This window comes from Bicyclus anynana, chromosome 14 (genome assembly GCF_947172395.1).
Source record: "Bicyclus anynana chromosome 14, ilBicAnyn1.1, whole genome shotgun sequence".
In the NCBI taxonomy this organism is placed as follows: domain Eukaryota; kingdom Metazoa; phylum Arthropoda; class Insecta; order Lepidoptera; family Nymphalidae; genus Bicyclus; species Bicyclus anynana.
The window spans coordinates 7,589,927-7,604,153 of NC_069096.1; the positions used below are offsets into that span (position 1 = coordinate 7,589,927).

Consider the following 14,227-nt stretch of genomic DNA (forward strand, 5'->3'; position numbering starts at 1 on the left):
ACTGGACCTACTGAACCAATATTGAAGATTATTTTACCAATAAAAATCCACATTTGAGTATTATAGGCCATGTATTCCTTCCCACGGGAACAGGAATTATGTGGGTGAAACTGCAGGGGGGTGAACATACACAGGTATTATAAATGTATTTTTTACAACTACACTTTTTTGAATAATTTATTTAATTATTGTAATGGTAAAAAAAAATATTAATAGTAAAATGTTAAACTGAAAGCTTTAGTTTTGGAAAAGACTACAAAAAACAAACTCGGCGAAGTAAGTATTCTTTTATTTTATATCAAATATATATATCAAAGACCAAATCAAATATCATCAGCATTTCACAATCTATGCAAATATTTTGATAATACACACACATTTATGATTTGACCAGATAACAGGGTCATCAGTACAATGTCCTATCAGCTAAAAGCCTTTGCCATCTTTTCTTCAGCACACCAATATGTTATTCCACTGTATTGCAGGTGCTTTTTGCAATATTGGAGTCTGCAGTTATAGGGCATATTCCAAATATCCTGTAAAGCAAAATTGTTAATATTGAGCATATTATAAAATACACACATCAACATTTAGTCTCAATGTAAGTGTAGTTTGTGTACTAAGATAATATAGCAGACAGACAAGCTTCGCTTTGACTCATTCCCTATTCCTATCCTATTCTAATCCCACCCATTGGCTTATCTACTATTATTTCCTATTCCTATTCGGTAGCTCAGAATCCTAGGATTCCTAGGGTGGGCATGCACCAATGGAAAATGTAAATGTACCTATGAGCGATGACGAAAGAGTTCATTCGCCATAATCATAATTTCAAAAATGAAATTCGATTCCTTTTTGCTTAATAACCAGCAAACTTAACTAAACCACACACATAAGCCCTGGAACACAGATCCCAACACATTGGATACAACAACATGCAAGAAGTCGCAGAAATCTAAAACATGGTATGGTATTAAATATCGTAGGTAGTGAGTTTATGTCGCTCTATGGACTTATCGTCTCTTTCTCTGGTACGTCCAAAGAAAGTGTGTGTAAGAAGACATTGGATGCTGGAAGAAAGATGCTGTTTGATCCCCAGTAGTTCTTGGAGGAGTGAGACTGTGTCCAGGATATGCAAGCATACTTCTTCAACACATTTCTAGAGCGTGTATATTCTTTTTCTCACTTTCTCTCAGAGTCCAAGTCTCAGCATCCTATATAAATCGATTAATAGCACTCAATTAACTTCATTATTTTGACTTTATAGGTTGATTGCAAAGAATATATTATTTATTACTCTTTTTAACAGAGTTCATTGTTTACAAACAAAACACTTCGCAAAGTTTCGTCCTAAAAATGCTAACTGTGGACGGGGAGACTGAATTGAGAGATTTAGAATGGAAAAAAATATTAATTTTAGATATTTAATAAAATATAAATTATTATTTTGGAATTTTGGACATCCACAATTTGTCCGTTTTACGATCAAAGGTGACTCAAGACCCATCGTAAGATTTTGACATAAGCCATGAACATAAAACTTTACACAATTCGAAGACAATCGCAAATAACTGTCAAATCTTAACAAATCATTCACTCTTCGTATAAAAGTAACGATCTAATCGTAATGAACTAACTATGCCCAACCGATGGCTTTCCATTGGCTTACACAATCCGAAATAGCCGTTTGACAAGTAAAAACGTACGATTTTAATTGTCAAATTCAATCGTTTGCGTTAGACAATTAGGCCCCAGATCGTTATTTTTATACGAAGAGTGAATGATTTGTTAAGATTTGACAGTTATTTGCGATTGTCTTCGAATTGTGTAAAGTTTTATGTTCATGGCTTATGTCAAAAACTTACGATGGGTCTTGAGTCACCTTTGATCGTAAAACGGACAAATTGTGGATGTCCAAAATTCCAAAATAATAATTTATATTTTATTAAATATCTAAAATTAAAATTTTTTTCCATTCTAAATCTCTCAATTCAGTCTCCCCGTCCACAGTTAGCATTTTTAGGACGAAACTTTGCGAAGTGTTTTGTTTGTAAACAATGAACTCTGTTAAAAAGAGTAATAAATAATATATTCTTTGCAATGAACCTATAAAGTCAAAACAATGAAGTTAATTGAGTGCTATTAATCGATTTATATAGGATGCTGAGACTTGGACTCTGAGAGAAAGTGAGAAAAAGAATATACACGCTCTAGAAATGTGTTGAAGAAGAATGCTTGCATATCCTGGACACAGTCTCACTCCTCCAAGAACTGGGGATCAAACAGCATCTTTCTTCCAGCATCCAATGTCTTCTTACACACACTTTCTTTGGACGTACCAGAGAAAGAGACGATAAGTCCATAGAGCGACATAAACTCAATACCTACAATATTTAATACCATACCATGTTTTAGATTTCTGCGACATCTTGCATGTTGTTGTATCCAATGTGTTGGGATCTGTGTTCCAGGGCTTATGTGTGTGGTTTAGTTAAGTTTGCTGGTTATTAAGCAAAAAGGAATCGAATTTCATTTTTAAAATTATGATTATGGCGAACGAACTCTTTCGTCATCGCTCATAGGTACATTTACATTTTCCATTGGTGCATGCCCACCCTAGGAATCCTAGGATTCTGAGCTACCGAATAGGAATAGGAAATAATAGCAGATAAGCCAATGGGTGGGAGTAGAATAGGATAGGAATAGGGAATGAGTCAAAGCGAAGCTTGTCTGTCTGCTATATTATCTTAGTACACAAACTACACTTACATTGAGACTAAATGTTGATGTGTGTATTTTATAATATGCTCAATATTAACAATTTTGCTTTACAGGATATTTGGAATATGCCCTATAACTGCAGACTCCAATATTGCAAATAAGCACCTGCAACACAGTGGAATAACATATTGGTGTGCTGAAGAAAAGATGGCAAAGGCTTTTAGCTGATAGGACATTGTACTGATGACCCTGTTATCTGGTCAAATCATAAATGTGTGTGTATTATCAAAATATTTGCATAGATTGTGAAATGCTGATGATATTTGATTTGGTCTTTGATATTTGAAAATAAAAGAATACTTAGGTACTTCGCTGAGTTTGTTTTTTGTAGTCTTTTCCAAAACTAAAGCTTTCAGTTTAACATTTTACCATTACAATAATTAAATAAATTATTCAAAAAAGTGTAGTTGTAAAAAATACATTTATAATACCTGCGTATGTTCACCCCCCTGCAGTTTCACCCACATAATTCCTGTTCCCGTGGGAAGGAATACATGGCCTATAATACTCAAATGTGGATTTTTATTGGTAAAATAATCTTCAACATTGGTTCAGTAGGTCGAGTGTTTACCCCTACAATCTCTCAAACTGTATCTTTTTATTACAGTATCTTGACTACTAGTATTCTAAGAATTATGAAAATGACACCTGGTGTCAAAATGAGGGTGAAATAGGGGTTGGAAGTTGATAAAAAAATGATTTTTTTAAGTTTATTTATTATAATAATAATAAATACAGTAAACATAGACTTTCAGTTAGACATTTTTTAAACCCTGAAACCACAAAGCTTAAAAATAATCAAATATATACTTCTCATCCAAACAGTCGGCCTGTACAGTACTTGCAGACACTGTTTTGATGATTAGTATATTTTCTTAATTAAATCAGAAAAACGAGTCATCATCATGGATCAGTCATCAATCATGGATTCAGCCCTGCCCACTGTACTTAACAACATATTGGCCATACTTAAATGTTAAAGCATGTTTATTTTTAAATATGTTTTAGCGTAAATAAATTATTACAGATGCTATCATTCTAACAGCTAGCAGGATAGGTACAATGAAGTTACACACTAAATAATCAAATTTATTTTATAATTAACAAAAATGAGTAAGAATATAGATGGATGGCTGACATAGAGAGCTCCTGGAATTAGACACACACACACACACACCACATAATTCTTAAGCTGGCTCAGCTAGTCAGTCTTGTTGTCAAAGCACTCATCTTCATGTCTCTGAGTCAATATCAGTGGTTCATCATAATGGTCTGTTCATAATAATCAATTTAGTCTGAAATTAAAAAAAAAAAATAATATTTCATACTAAAAGTTAGATAGAATCTTTGAGAGGAAAACATTAGCAGTGGTGTCCTGGGTTTGATCCCTGGCTGGGCCGATTGAGGTTTTCTCAATTAGTCTAGGTCTGGCTGGTGGGAGGCTTCGGCCAGTTACCACCTTACTGGCAAAGACCTACCACCAAGCGATTTAGCATTCCGGTACGATGCCATGTAGAAACCAAAAGGGGTGTGGATTGTCTTACTACTCCTAACAAGTTAGCCCGTTACCATCTTAGATTACATCATCACTTACCATCAGGTGAGATTGTAGTCAAGGGCTAACTTGTAAAGAATAAAAAAAAAACCTGCTCCAATGTGGATTGGTAGTTATGGTGTTAATATACTACTATCAGATGTTATTGATAATTAATGTTCCGAAGGTCCTGTGTTTGATCCCCGGCTGGACCAATTGAGACATACGGCCAAGCGATTTAGCATTCCGGTGTGATGACGTGTAGCAACTGAAAGGGTTGTGGATTTTCAGTTTAACTTGTAAAGAATAAAAAATAAAATAAAACAGTAAGATTTTGCTCTCAGTAGAGGATTTTGAATGGTATATCTAAATGCCTAGATAAACTAACTCTGCGAACCCATTGTAATTATGACACTGTTGTTGGCTGGTGAAGGAATAAAACACCTTAAAGAGCTAGAGAACTGTTCAAATCCTTTAATAATAAGTCTGTTTGTGAAGTCACTCATCACACACTTAGGTAAACCTATGTATATTAGTGCCGATTCATACGAGACTTAGGATACTGATACTTAGACACTGGGATAAAAATAACATGCGGGCTTTTTTAAGAGACAGAGGAAATGCCCACCCTCTCCTTTTGCGCAGCCAGGATGTGCTAAATACTTCCCAACAAAGAAATTACTGCTATAACTAGTGCAGGGACATGTAGTAGACAAGCAGCGCGATCACTTATTAATCGGGCATTGTTGATTGTTCTTCAGTTGGCTAACTGTAAGTTAACCACTTGTAGTTACGCTAACCACCTTAGCCCTGCCTTGCCTGAGTTAAGGGTTGTTTTAATGAGAAACTTCTTAAGAAATGGACATCGACAAAATTAGATAGAGGTAGTTTTCTTTTTTGTTTACTTTTATATTTTTGATTAACAATAACACAAACGAAGTAAACTTTGCTCCTAAGATCACTATAATTTAGTAAAACTTTGCTCAATTTCTAAATTCTCTTTAAAACCTGAAAAATAAAAATTTTGTTTTGTTTTGTTAAATTAAAATTTCTAATCCACAGGTTATTAATATGCTATGTTTCACCACAGACTAATAGGATACCCCGTTATTTTGACACTAGCCTACACAGACAACAGGGAGATTACCAAATAGTCCAAATAGCCCTTGGTTAAATTCGTTAATTGCGTTTTGTTACTTGAGTTGCATGTACCATTTTCTCACGCTATTTTCTTCAATAGTAGATATTTTTCGTGAAATTTAATGCTTCTTTAATGTTTTAAACAAAAGACATATAACTTTGTTAAAATATATGCATTAATATGGAGTTTGACTTAAATTTGATAATATTATTAACGATAGTTTCACTATCGTTTTGCATAAACAATACGCAATCTTCATGAATGATTTCAGTTCATCGTTCACCATCCGGTCTTCATATAATGAACTAAATTAGACAATACCAATGTAAAGTTACGATTGATCGTTGATCGTAGCCGATCGTATGAACTTTACGATCAATGAACTCCGTTAGACAATTAGGCCCTAGGTGAATGTAGGTAGGGAGCATTTTGAGCGCGTAAATAATCATAATGCATTAAGTGAGAAAATTATTTCTTTTCTTTATAGGAAATATTAAAGCTAATAAAAAATAAGGTGGCTGTCACTGTCAGTGTCATCTCAATTGTCAATGTCATTGTCATTTAATCATTTTCAATCTGCCGGTGAGCCTGCAAACAAATTAAACAAAACCACATGCTATTTGTTGATTTGATTTGAAAATTCCGTTCAAGTGTATTTCACAAATTAGTGTTATTTCGGTTGAGGATTTGTTATAATTTAAAAATACTACGTTGATACTACTACTATGGCCGCGGATGCTGGTGAAGCACAGTTACAAGTCCGATTTATAACCAAGCAAGAACAGTATGTATAAAGTTTCGATGTGCTTTTTATTATTACCTACCTGTTAACTCTAAACTATATTGTTAACTTTTAATTATTAAATCTACTATTTTACAGATATGCAGTGTCGGACAGTCCGTATGCTATTCAAAGTAACATTCAGTCATCCGAGTTGAATACACTCATAAATGCATTGCTTAAAGAAACTAACCCAACCTTAGGAAAGGTGGTAGAATTTGACTATCTAATATGTGGCGAACTACTGGTGTCGACAGTCGCAGAACACTTGCAAGAGAAGGGTTTATCAACTGAAGAGACATTAGAGATTGAATATTTGGAGAGATTCCCTGCACCAAGCCCACAGGATTGTTTGATGCATGATGACTGGGTTTCAGCTGTTCACACACACGGAAATTGGTAAATTATATTTTTTTCTTTTATTCTTCTTTAGATTCTTCTTTTATAGTGGCGATCCTTGCTGTTTAGGGGCCCTGTAAGTTAGTTTGGGGGCCCAATAGACATGGGAAATTCCATATTTCTCTAGGTAGCACCAAATTAAGTGAGATTGTGGTTTGCTTTCACACTCAAGGGGCCTTTGTAGCCCGGGGGTCCTGTTTCATTGAAATGGCCGATACGGCAGTAGCATTGCCCCTGCTACTTTTTAGCTAAAATCAGAGTTTCCTGACTGAGTGGTTGTGGTTGCTGTTATATTTAATGTAATTTCTTTTTCTCCATTTCTTTTGGTTGCTTGTGTTGTGGAAACACTTGGTTCCTGTTTTCTGGGTTGTCACTTTTATAGGTCAGTCCATCACATAGGAGATATCTCTTTGGACCTTTTTACCTCTACCTGGCCCTCAATTAAGTTCTCATTTCAATTATTTTTGAATATGAAAGTAAACTAAAGTTGGACACAAAATGTAAATTTAGAGGCAGTGAATAAAAAATATGTACTTTTGTTTAACCATTGGTACACCCATCTCCTTACCCTTATCCCACTTAAGTGGGGTCAGAAAATATTTTTCTGACCCCACTTAATGAAATATCAATCTTTTCCATTTGTCTCTTGCACATTCAACATTTTTCTAGTAATATGACTTTTCTCCCTATGCATGTCCATACCAAGCTAACCTTCTACTCCTCAATATTTCTGTCACTTGCCCCACCTTCTATTCTTTTATACTTCCTTTTATATACTCATTTCTTATTTTATCTATTTTTGTCACACCACACATCCATCTCAACATACACATTTCATTCACATGCATTTGTTTACTATCCATAGCATATTTACAACAACACAACAGGTCTTACAACTGTTTGGTATATTTTACCCTTAAGTCTAAGAAGCATTCACGGGTCACATAGTACACCTGAGGTCTGTGGCCATTTTGTCCATCCCGCATTCATTCTACTTTTCACGTCTCGGCCCACATTGCCATAGTTTTGAAAAACCAGGCAAGCTGGTAGGGTTACACAATTTAAGGCAATTTTGGAAGGTTGAGATGTGCCGCCAAAGTCCAAGAATAAATATTCCGTTTTCGTTTGACTGATTTGTAGGCCAAAACTTTCCAATTTCTCCTGCCATTTTCCCAGTCTGCTCTGTACCTCAGATGCGTTTTCTCCAACAAGTACAATATCATACTGTATACTTTCTATATACTCCATAGTACATGTTCTTCCCCTGGTTTTCTTGTAGTGCCTATTTGTGCCCATGACAATGAAGTATTATCTAATTAATCTGTATTGTTGTATTTTTTCTTATTATGTCTGATAGCTTATTATAAAAGTCCTCAATGTATTGTTTAGGTGTTATTTCAGTTGGAAAAATATGGACCATAGTTCAAGTCGAAGAAAATATGAACCATAGTTCAAATATATGCCATACTTGAACTATGGTCCATATTTTCTTGTATCCAGGTAGTTTAATGTTGAGTACTGCCAATCTGTCTGATATGCCAATCAGCTCCAGAATGCATTCCTTTAAGGATTTTTTGATAAGGAATCTGACATCTCTTTTACCTGCAATTGTATCTTTTTGAAACAATATGAACTTTTTTGTCATCTAGTCTTCTCATTTTGCATATGCCTAAAATATCATTGTATGTTTTTTAAAGCTTTTTCTAGTTCGGCTAAGCTTTCTTCTGTTCTTAAAGTTCTAGTGTTAAGGGTTGCAATTTTATTTGTTGTGCGTTTTGCGTTTGTGTGTTAATTGTTGTGTGTATGTCTTAAGCACATCCATGAGGACACAAGGTCTCACCTGAAAACCACCATTACAGTTAGCTGAGGCTTTGTGCTCAGGCAGAGTGTTGTGCTGTTTGCCCACAACACAATTTTTTATAGCTTTGTGGCTTGTAAATTTGCATGTGGGCAAATAAACAATTATTCATACATTCATTTTATTCGGTTTAAAGATATTTATTTCTCCAAAAAAGAACGTACTGTTCACTTAACTTAGAGTTAACATATCGTCATTTTTGCAGACAGCATGCATTATTAAGTAATTTATTTTAGATACCTACTAAATTACATAATATTTTGTTTTCAGGATTTTATCTGGAAGCTATGATAATAGTGTCCACATTTGGAACACAAAGGGCCAACACAAACTTGCCATTCCCGGGCACACATCACCAGTTAAAGCAGTCTCATGGGTTTCATTTAGTGGTGACCAAGCTGTATTTGTTAGGTATTAATTTAATTAGACTTACCTTCACTTTATACATTAAAACACATCTGAACACTGAATTCAAAGTAAAAGATACTTCTTGGAATAGACTTACAGAGGAGGTATAAAAATAAATAGCTGACGCTTGCTACTTTGTAAACATGAAATTCAGTTTTTGCCTAGATAAAAAATAGCCTATATGGTGCTCCATAACTGTATTTTCCAGTGAAAGTCCTATATTAATTGGTCCAGCCATTCCAAATTAGCCCCGACAAAAAAGACAAAAATTTTGTTTATGTTTTGGTATCATGTAAATAAGCACATGAGTTAACACAGTTATTTTAAATTTAGAAATCAGACAGACACTATAATTTTATTAATATATGTATTGATGATTCACACTTTCAGTGGCTCACACGATCAATCCACTATGCTATGGGTTTGGAATGTCTCTGGGAACTCTGTAGATTGTGTGGTGACATGCAGAGGACATGACAAGGGAGTGGAATGTCTCTCAGTCTCAGCTGATGCCAACCGCTTTGCCACTGGTAGCTGGGATAATAATGTCTGCTTTTGGAGTACAAGTAAGTCATATTTTTTTATAGCTAACAATTGTTTTTAACCGACTTCAAAAAAAGGAGGAGGTTCTCAATTTGAAGTGTATGTTTTTCTTTTTTTTTAATGTTTGTTACCTTGACATTATGTCAACAAGATTATTATTATTATTTTATTCACTTAACAAATTAAAAAGAATAAAGACCACATGGATACCCACAATTTTTCCAACAAACCAAGACAAAGTACAGAAAGATTGGTTTATACTAGCCTATGCCCCCCCCCCCCCAGTACACAAGAAACTACCTTTTTATACTGTTAGTCTAGATAAACACTAATGATACTCTAACACATTATTATTTTCAGGTCTTTCTGATGAGGATAACATTCCAGTAAAAAAGAAAAGTAAACCAGAACAAGGGAAAACTAGAGTATGTTGTACTTATTTATATGATCTATAATGGTGTATTATGTATGTAAAATAGATAATAACAATTTTATAGTTGCATTGGTAATGCAAAGGCAATAAGAGGAGGAATTTAAAAAACTTTTTTATATTCAATATCATATTTTTTTTTGTTAAAATTAAACAAAACTGTCCTATCAGTTCAGTAGTTGACCTTTGCGGCTTTGGATAATCAGGTCCTGGGTTAGTCTTAGTCTGATTTAGAGTTTTTAGTCTATGATATTTTGAGTTTCTCTGTTTTCCAGAAGTTCTCATTAGCAGCTTGTAGGGAGTGACACCTCTGTGCTTTGCACTAAGCCATCACTTGTTGTCAGTTTTATTTGATACTGATTGTTACAGAGTCAAACAATATTAATTACTTCAAAACCATTGGTGTGCACAAGGTTTTAAAATGAGTGGACACAATATGTACAATTTGTACTAAGTAAAACATTCCTTCTAAATTTTAAATAAAAAAATTTAATAGGTTCTTAATGAGCTTAAGGGTAGGCAGTGCATTTTTGTTTCTATGAAGTACACTCCACTATACCAAAACTTCTCTCTCAAAACAAATCTGATCTGGGCCTATAAATATAGGCTGCAATCATCAATCTCCTATTTAAAAATGGATGCACAATCAGCAACCAAAAAACTTCAATCATTGACTGCCAAACAGAATTTCTTGGCATTCAATTCAAGTAGTCGCATTTGCAAATTCAACCTTAAACTCAATCCTTAAGATTGAATTTGCTCTGAATTTGGGATTTTATTGAATATTGGACTGTATTTAAAGGCTTTTGGGTATAATTTTCTTTACCAATAATTCTAAAACTGTCAAAGCAAAATTGGCCTGTTTTTAAGTGAAATTTTCTACATGATTGTGCATCTTTTTATTATAAGAGGTCAATGGCTGCACTAGAAAGCGCAGTTTTGGTCGACCCCCTATCAGGTGGACTGACGACATCAAGCCAGTCGCAGGGACTGATGAAAGGCGGCTCAGGATTGTGATTGATGTTTGGGAGTCAAAAGGCTGTCTTGGAGCCAACATCCATTGGCTCATGTGATGATGATACTATGCCTGTGTTGAAATGTTTTAAACAATTTATTTTTTATTGTAGCAGCCACTAACAACCTTAAAAGGACACAGGGAGGCTGTCTCAGCAGTGCAATGGATGGACCATAACACGGTAGTGTCCAGTGGATGGGATCATTTGCTCAAGATCTGGGATTGTGAACTTGGTGGCATCAAGCAAGAAATTGTAGGTGAGATGTTTTGTTCTTTGATGGCCCACTACAAGGATGACCAGCACGTTAATAGGGATGATAACAGTTTTTTAAATTGTATATAAATTAGGAGTAAGCTAATAGTAATTTTGTAAAAGTAACAGGGTATCTGCGATCATTACTTTCGGAGATGATGATGAAAGGGATTTAAAGGGGTCAAATTTGCGGCGTTGCCCTTCTACATTTATTATATACTAATGTATATTATATACTAATATATAATATTTATTAATACTCTATTTACAGGGAATAAAGCATTTTTCGACGTGGATTGGTCACCACTAAACAACAGTTTAATAACAGCTTCAGCAGACAGACATTTACGACTGTACGATCCCAGATCAACAGGTAATTAGACCTAACATATCTAGCATTAATATCTTAGTCGTTTAAGGGTTGTAGCTCACATTACTAATTGATACTGTCCGTCCAAACTATAGATTTTACGGAAACCGAAGTTCAACTTCAGCCTCAGTTTCGGTTTCGGCCGGTTTTCAGCCGTAACAATTCTTGGTTGTCAAGGCAACCAAATAACTCATTTTAATTAAACCGATTTTATATTTAATATTTAAAAGGAAAATGTTGTAATTTTAATTTATTTGTGTCTTTTTAGGGTTCCCAAAGTACGTACTTACTAAAACGGAACTCTTATTTCAAAATGTTATACAGCAAATTTAATTGTTTATTCCGCCATATCATGTATATTAGAATATCAAGTTATGTTGTAAATGTATAGGATATTCAGACACATCTGCAGACTTTTTCGTAACGTAATAAGTTATGTGTATCAGTCAACTTTTTGCTGTCATCGCTACCCGCTCCCGCGGCCTTCGCACTGATTCGGGAGTGTTAAGAACGAACTTGCCAAGCTATAGTTTCTGTATTCGAATTATATAGTTAGAACGTCATTTGTCATTTCAGATAGTATTGTGAAAACAACATATACATCGCACACCGGTTGGGTCCAGTCTGTGCGTTGGTCCAAAACCAGAGACACCATGTTCCTATCAGCGGGCTATGACGGACAAGTGAAGCTGTGGGAGACAAGAAGGTAATTTTGTTATCACTATTGTCTTACTTTTTTTTGGAGACAAGAAAATAATAAGTATATTGTAGGAAATAGTAGTCTGAGACGGATATGACGTCGCTCGATCTCGTGTTGGCTTGTGTCGTAGGTGGTGCGACTTGTTCCGTAAATAATAGGGATTTAGAGAGGGGTAGCGATCGGTTGGCGGGAACGACTTGCGATTTAAGGCGCCCGTCGTACCGTCGGCTTCAGTATGCTCGTGGCGTTCGAGCTTTCCACATTTCTTGTTGTGTAGTTATTTATGGGTTACTTGGGATAGGCGGGGAGAGTGACTTTTGAGTGGAAAGGGGTAGTGTTTGTTAACAGTCAAAGGATCCTTTAACCCTACACACATCGTTCACAAGTGCGTGACTCCACTCAAGGTCATTCTAGAGTCATACTCTGCCATTCTAGGGTCTTATTTTGGTTGCAGTTTGATTTGTTAATTAAGTTGTCCTGACAAATATTGTGAATCATCATAAACTTCGTTCGACAATGCTTTTCTTATTTTTCAAATCCACTTTTGAAGCCTTCTGCTAAAAATATTATCATCGTTTTCTAATGTTTTTTGGAGACAAGAAGGTACTTTTATTACCATAATTTTCTTATTTTTTCTTCTTAAATGTTATTGCTCCGCGAACAATCTCCGCGAAGCAAATGCGAAAGTTTGCTGGTGTGTATCAATTGTTTCTGTTATGATATTGTTTTTATAACTGAGCATTGTTAATTCCTAATTCATCTGTATCTCTTACGTGCTATAGTATCGTGGTAGAGAGAGTGAGAAATATGTATATGATTGCGAGACCCACACTGTCGAGTTGTAAAAACATGCCGTTGCAGAATTCGGATTCGGAGGGCGTAGGTTCGAATCCGGTCCGGGGCATGCACCTCCAATTTTTAAGTTATGTGCATTTTAGAAATTAAATATCACTTGTCTCAAACGGTGGAGGAAAACATCACAATTTACTTAATTCTCTACGTGTGTGAAGTCTACCAATCAGAATTGGGCCAGCGTGGTGGACTAAGGCCCAATCTCTCTCATTCTGTGAGGAGACTCGTGCTCAAAAGTGAGCCGAATATGGGTTTTTAACTCAGACCAACTATTTTATAGGACCTGCCTCGCTAGTTGTTACTTTTCTGTTAAAGTATATGATCTAATGCAATTATACAAGCTGTCTCTATAGAATCGATGCTAAATAGTTGTAATCGTGTTCGTCGATTAAAGAGCTCCGTAAAAATACTTTTATGCGTAGTTGAATGGTTTAAAAAACGCACAAAACTTCTAGTTTAGTATAAGATATATAGCAAATCTAAGATCGTTTTCCTCAAAAAATGACGGACAATTTTGTTTGTTACTATGAGTGTGATACAGGTCCTTCTGTAATTGGTCTGAGGTTTTTAATGATGAATGCTTTCTGTTTTCAGTCCTAAAACGCCTTTGTACGATCTAAGCGGGCACGAAGACAAAGTGCTGTGCTGCGACTGGAGCAACCCCTCGCTGCTCATCAGTGGCTCGTGCGACAACACGCTGAGGGTGTTCAAAGCGAAGCACGCCACCGCCGGCTCGTGAATGGTCAGCTGTGTTTATTATAGAATATATTATGTTGGCAGTACATATTTGTTTCAATGTTATAAATGGTCAGTGGCGACGGAAAAAATTTAGAACTCTATGAATACTTTTCGAGGTCATTAGTACTTTTGTGATAGACAATGAATTTATGAGACTCTAGCCGACGCCCTGCGGTTTTATGAGAATATAGTGTTAGGGGTGGCGAGAAAAGAAACTCGAGGTTCACAAACACGCCACTTTAATAACACAACTCTTCGAATATAATCACAAAAACTGAACCCGCCTCATCCATGAAGCCAAGTTTTTATACCTTTCCAACGGAATAAACAACAAGAAGAAATAGTCAAACATCAATCTTTTATCTATACGGATATTGACATAACTTCACTTATGAATTATGTCAATATACGTTTTTAAATCCAT

At 35.3% G+C, this 14,227-nt stretch overlaps 1 protein-coding gene and 2 long non-coding RNA genes across 3 annotated transcripts; 1 reads left to right on the forward strand and 2 right to left on the reverse strand.

The window, feature by feature from the left end:
- Positions 1–274: 274 nt before the first annotated feature.
- Positions 275–1,631, reverse strand: LOC128198712 (uncharacterized). Its single transcript, XR_008251417.1, has 2 exons — positions 1,187–1,631; positions 275–536 (listed from the first exon to the last, which is right to left on the reverse strand). It is a non-coding gene; the product is annotated as an uncharacterized LOC128198712 (long non-coding RNA).
- A 2,224-nt stretch (positions 1,632–3,855) lies between these two features.
- LOC128198762 (uncharacterized) lies at positions 3,856–5,889 on the reverse strand. Its single transcript, XR_008251466.1, has 2 exons — positions 4,944–5,889; positions 3,856–4,076 (listed from the first exon to the last, which is right to left on the reverse strand). It is a non-coding gene; the product is annotated as an uncharacterized LOC128198762 (long non-coding RNA).
- Positions 5,890–6,022: 133 nt separating this feature from the next.
- On the forward strand, positions 6,023–13,847 carry LOC112044445 (ribosome biogenesis protein WDR12 homolog). Its single transcript, XM_024080296.2, has 9 exons — positions 6,023–6,240; positions 6,337–6,636; positions 8,765–8,905; positions 9,293–9,468; positions 9,806–9,870; positions 11,003–11,147; positions 11,415–11,516; positions 12,090–12,219; positions 13,660–13,847. Exons 1-9 carry the CDS (start codon positions 6,182–6,184, stop codon positions 13,802–13,804), a joined length of 1,263 nt encoding a protein of 420 aa, XP_023936064.2. The 5' UTR covers positions 6,023–6,181; the 3' UTR covers positions 13,805–13,847.
- Positions 13,848–14,227: the final 380 nt, after the last annotated feature.

Bases quoted from the DNA above. Each gene is read 5' to 3' on its own strand.
- LOC112044445 (XM_024080296.2), top strand. From the start codon at position 6,182: ATGGCCGCGGATGCTGGTGAAGCACAGTTACAAGTCCGATTTATAACC. The intron at 9,469-9,805 runs GTAAGTCATATT...TATTATTTTCAG, and splicing joins TGTCTGCTTTTGGAGTACAA to GTCTTTCTGATGAGGATAAC. The intron at 12,220-13,659 runs GTAATTTTGTTA...TTCTGTTTTCAG, and splicing joins AAGCTGTGGGAGACAAGAAG to TCCTAAAACGCCTTTGTACG.